Raw genomic sequence first — 4,403 nt, 5'->3', positions numbered from 1 at the left:
GGCAATTCTCCTGTCTCTTCTTTCTACCTCTTAGTAGGAGTGCTGAGATTACAGATGCATGAGTTGCACCCAGCTTTTGACATGTGTTCTGGGAATCCAACTCAGGTTGCTGGGCTTGCTCAAGACTCTATTTTTAGGAAACACAAAATAAGGTATTTAAACCCCTTTCTGTCTGACCCTCATCCATGGCCATGTCCTGCCATGTGGTCTCCTCAGGCCCAGCACAACTGTGTTTGAATGGATGACAGAGAACATGAACTCATGAACTATGAATATCAAATCTGAGATCACCAGAATACTGTACCAATGGGTGGGTCATCTGTGAGCTGACAGAGAAATGATCAGCTCAGAGCTGCCACCAACCAGAGAATAAGCAGATATGTATTGCCAGTACATGGACTTCGTGTGCCTGTGTGAGTTCTTGTGTGAAGCAGAGCAGTTTTCCCAGAATGAGACCTGGGAGGGGGTAAATGTGGGGGTGAGACCAGATATTTGCATCATAAAAGGTCTCTCTGTTGGAATGAAGGCTAAGAGTGAGCTAACTGCCTCATAGAAAGCTTCTAGGTCTTTCCATAGCTGGGTCTCCATGGAAATTCATTTGCAGCGAGAGAAGCTATTTTAAGGACAAGCAAAGACAGACCTGGTAGGCTGGGGTTAGGGAAGGTTTCTGTAGGAGAGAGCTTTGCTCAGTGACTCACATGGCTCCCTCCTATTGGTGGTTAGAAAGCCACAGTGAAGCAACAGAAATGCTGGACAGAGGAAGAGTACAGTGCCTGCCTGTCCAGTACCACAGGTGGCCTGGCAGGGCAGCAGCTACCCTCTGGACCTTGGTATAGAGATTAGATTTGGATACATTCAGTCCAGATACCATATTATGGTAACAGGAAGTCTGGGCTTTAACCAGCTTTGTATAGCCATGAAGAGAAGGGCAAATTTACATCTGGAAAGACAAAGTGACTCTCAATTATAATTTTAGGAGTGATGGGTTATCTTAAGGATGGGGCAGTTTGTGAGCAAAGCTTGTTAACTGCCCTGCCTTCTGGGTTATGGAGCTCAGTGAAGATAACTGAAGTACCAGGGGGCAGTATCTGCTTCCCGTTCCTCTGCCATAGAAGGGAGAACTGAGTGAGTATTGGAGGGTGGAAGTGGGGGGAAGGGTAGAACAGAATGGTTAGGAAAAGAGACAGATAACTAGAGTGGGTCTTGGGAGATGGTGTCCAGAGTCCAGAAAAGTGGCCAGGGAGCTTATGAGTGCATAAGACTGAATGCCTAGGACACGAATGAAACTTCAATTGTGGTGTTTCTAGTTTGGCCATCAGGGGGCCCCAGGTGACCATCCACATGCAAAGCTCTAAGACAGCAGATTGGACTGTAGTAGCAGAAATCCCATATGACATAGGCAATAGCGTTCTGGTCTTCAGCTCTGGGATCGCAGGGAGTGTGACCCAGGGTGGGTTACCAGGACAGGTTACAGGTGGGCTGAGGAACAGCAGGGTGGAGAATGTTTACACTTCCTGTTCCTTCCCTCTAGAATATCAAGGAATCTCCAGTTGTCTCTACCTTGGTTTACTGTGTCAGAAGGTTGGAGCCTGGAGATGAGGGTGAAATTCTTTATGGGGACCAAGTAGTGAATATGTAGGAGAGACCTTCTCCTACGTAGAGGTGAGGAGATGTTCTGGAATATTTTCAGCCTTGAGTCTACCAGTCCATAAGGACTGTCACAGCAGGTAGTGAGTGGTTTACTCAGTGCCTCTCAAAGATGCTGCTCCCTGGAGCTCTGTTTAGACCCTAGACCTGGGGTCTGTGAGCAGGAGACACTGAATATCTTAAAGTGGAAGGAATGGTGACCTGGGTCGAGGCACTTTGAAAGTGGTGCCCAAGCTGTATCTATGCTGGTTCTATGGGTGGAGGCTATTCCCTAACCTGCAAACCCACGTCCCAGGGATGGTTTGTATGAGTCTATTGTCCTTAGAATAATCAGATCTTGTGGGGTGTTTGGTCATCCAGTATCAGAGGATACTTGCGGAAGTTGGGTGACTACAGGACATTTGGAGTCCCACACAGACATATGCATGAAAGGAGTGATGTCCACCCTTGTCTATGTCCATGCCCATCTTCAGACTGTTACCATGGTGAAGATACTATTTTTCTGGCCATCAGGAACTCTCAGCTGCCTCTCCTTGCCCCAAAGTGTCTCAGTAGTAATTATAGCACAGGGAAGAATTGTGGCCCTGGGTATCAGGAAGAGGCCACACAGTCAGGAGGCCCAGTTAGAAAGGCACAATTTATTGGTCACACAGACTGGGAAACACAGGGGTTATACCTGCTTTCCTGAATAATCTAGCTCTGGTTTCCTACATTAATCCTGGTATATCAAAAAGCAAGACAAGAAAAGACATCACCACCCTAGTCTCCTGGTAACTAAGGACACAGGGTGTACCACAGCACTTGGGAAGAAGAGGATGCACTATTTTGAGAGCCTGGGACCAAGGCTCCCCTTCCCTGATAGCAGGCTGGAGAGCTCGGCCACTGGTGACAATGACGGCGATTCTTCCTTAGTACATCAGAAATGCTGCAGGGTGGGGGTAGGTGGGCTTGGCCCAACCCAGGGTATGGTGATAGCTGATCACCTTTAGTGGTACAGTGAGTCTTTATTGGTCCATAGGCTCAGCAGGAGTCTGACGTGGCTGGCTTAGATTGAGGCTAGATCTCTTCACTGATGAGTTGGAGCTGATCTCTGACTCTGGCAGACTCAAAACCCAATAAAAACCAAGAGGATCAGGCCTGTGACAGAACCCCAGCTAAAGCAGCTTGTATCTCTGAAGCTGGACAGGGCCAGGCTCCTTGTGCTGTTTAGCCATGCAGACTGTTCAGGTCCCTGCAGTAGAGCCCAGCCAGCTAGCTCTAGGAGACTGCTGGTTTTCTTAATGCTTTGTTTAAACATCTCAGGACCCACCATTTGGAATTAGTGGGTCTGGGCATAGGGTTCAGGATGACTGGAACCTCAGCTCTGGAGGCCAGCCTGAAAAATGTTCATAGAGCACTTAACACAGCACATGGCACCTGACCGTTATTATTATTAATAATATTATTATTTATATCGTCACCCTTGGATGAGCAGCTCAGTTTCTTTCTTTAAAAGGGTGACTAGAAGAAGGCCCTGGAATCCACGTTCTGAGACCTGGATGCGGCTGTCTGTTGTCCATCTGGCACAGTGTGCCATCCAGCACACTCCTCGGACCACAGAGAAGTGAGGCCCTTTCCTGAAAAAAATACACAGCCTTGGACTTGAAGCTAGGCAAGAAGAGCTAGCAGGAGGTCCTCCAAGAGGCATTCAGAGAGAGATGTAGATCTGCTTTGTGCTGTTCCTCCAGGCTCCCATCACCAGCAACTCACCAAGGACTTCACTGTAAGAGGAGAACAGAAGGGCTATCAGGGCCTTGCTACCCCCAGGCTACATTTGATCCCTAGTGCTATAAGTTAGATCAAGCTATAGTGAGAGAGCCACACTACTCTAAGTTCCTTATACGCTAACTCATGCATATGTTATAAACACATAGAACATATGAAATAGATGTTGTATATAGTTACAAAACATGAGTGATAACTGTAAAATGATAACATACAGTAACAGTATATGGCATAATTTATTTCTACCCATAAATCTACACAGCAGATAGCACTAATAGCTTCTCTTGACAGTTTAAAAAGGCATAGAGCTGTGCGGTGGAGACTTGGGATTTAAATCTCACACAGGACTGTGGTAAAGCATTTGCCTAGTGTAAGGCCCTGAGTTTAACCCTCAGTGCTACAGTAAATACACTAACAGAATGGCCAGCCGTCTAGTCTTAGAGTCTGTTCCTTGTGACACTGAAGATTCACCTGAGGGCTTCACAGAGGCTTCATGTGTACTCTACAACCTTAGCCCCCACTGCTGCTGTTGCTTGTCTCACTATTTAGCCCAGGCTGACCTTGAACTCTCAGTCCTCTTGCCCTAGAAGTCCAGAGTGCTGGGATTATAGCAGTGTACTATCATGTCCAGACTCAACTGTGTGTATGCATTTAAATCATTGTTAGTTTTGCTCTAGAATAAATCTATTCTATAGAAAGGGGATAGTCTGCCTGAAGTCTCTAAAATACCAGGAATGTTTTAAGTACATACACTGATTAAGGATGATAAGACTAAAATACAAATGACTTAGACTTCCTTACTCTACAAGGGTAGGAGTCTGTCAGCAGCTCCTCTCTGTCTCGCTCAAGAATCACTGCAGGTGCCCTGTAGGAGCAGTCAGGGACAGGAACAGTTGCCAGGTTCAAACCCCAGGTTCAGCCCTTCTTCACAAAGCACTTCCCAGGACACACACACACACACACACACACACACACACACACACACACACACA

General features: G+C 46.8%; 1 protein-coding gene across 1 annotated transcript in view; it reads right to left on the bottom strand.

Moving 5' to 3' along the window:
• Nucleotides 1–2,265: 2,265 nt before the first annotated feature.
• The window catches only part of Inpp5d (inositol polyphosphate-5-phosphatase D), a 50,928-nt gene continuing 48,790 nt past the window's right edge, over nucleotides 2,266–4,403 (bottom strand). Inside the window, exon 24 of the mRNA XM_028784657.1 lies at nucleotides 2,266–3,407. Within this exon, the coding sequence (XP_028640490.1) occupies nucleotides 3,405–3,407 (3 nt within the window). The 3' untranslated portion in view covers nucleotides 2,266–3,404. The remainder of the gene's footprint in view (nucleotides 3,408–4,403) is intronic.

The sequence above is a fragment of the Grammomys surdaster genome, unplaced genomic scaffold (assembly GCF_004785775.1).
Source record: "Grammomys surdaster isolate TR1022 unplaced genomic scaffold, NIH_TR_1.0 124552, whole genome shotgun sequence".
In the NCBI taxonomy this organism is placed as follows: domain Eukaryota; kingdom Metazoa; phylum Chordata; class Mammalia; order Rodentia; family Muridae; genus Grammomys; species Grammomys surdaster.
Note: the sequence above shows the minus strand (reverse complement) of the source record. Positions and strands in the feature narration are given on the sequence as shown.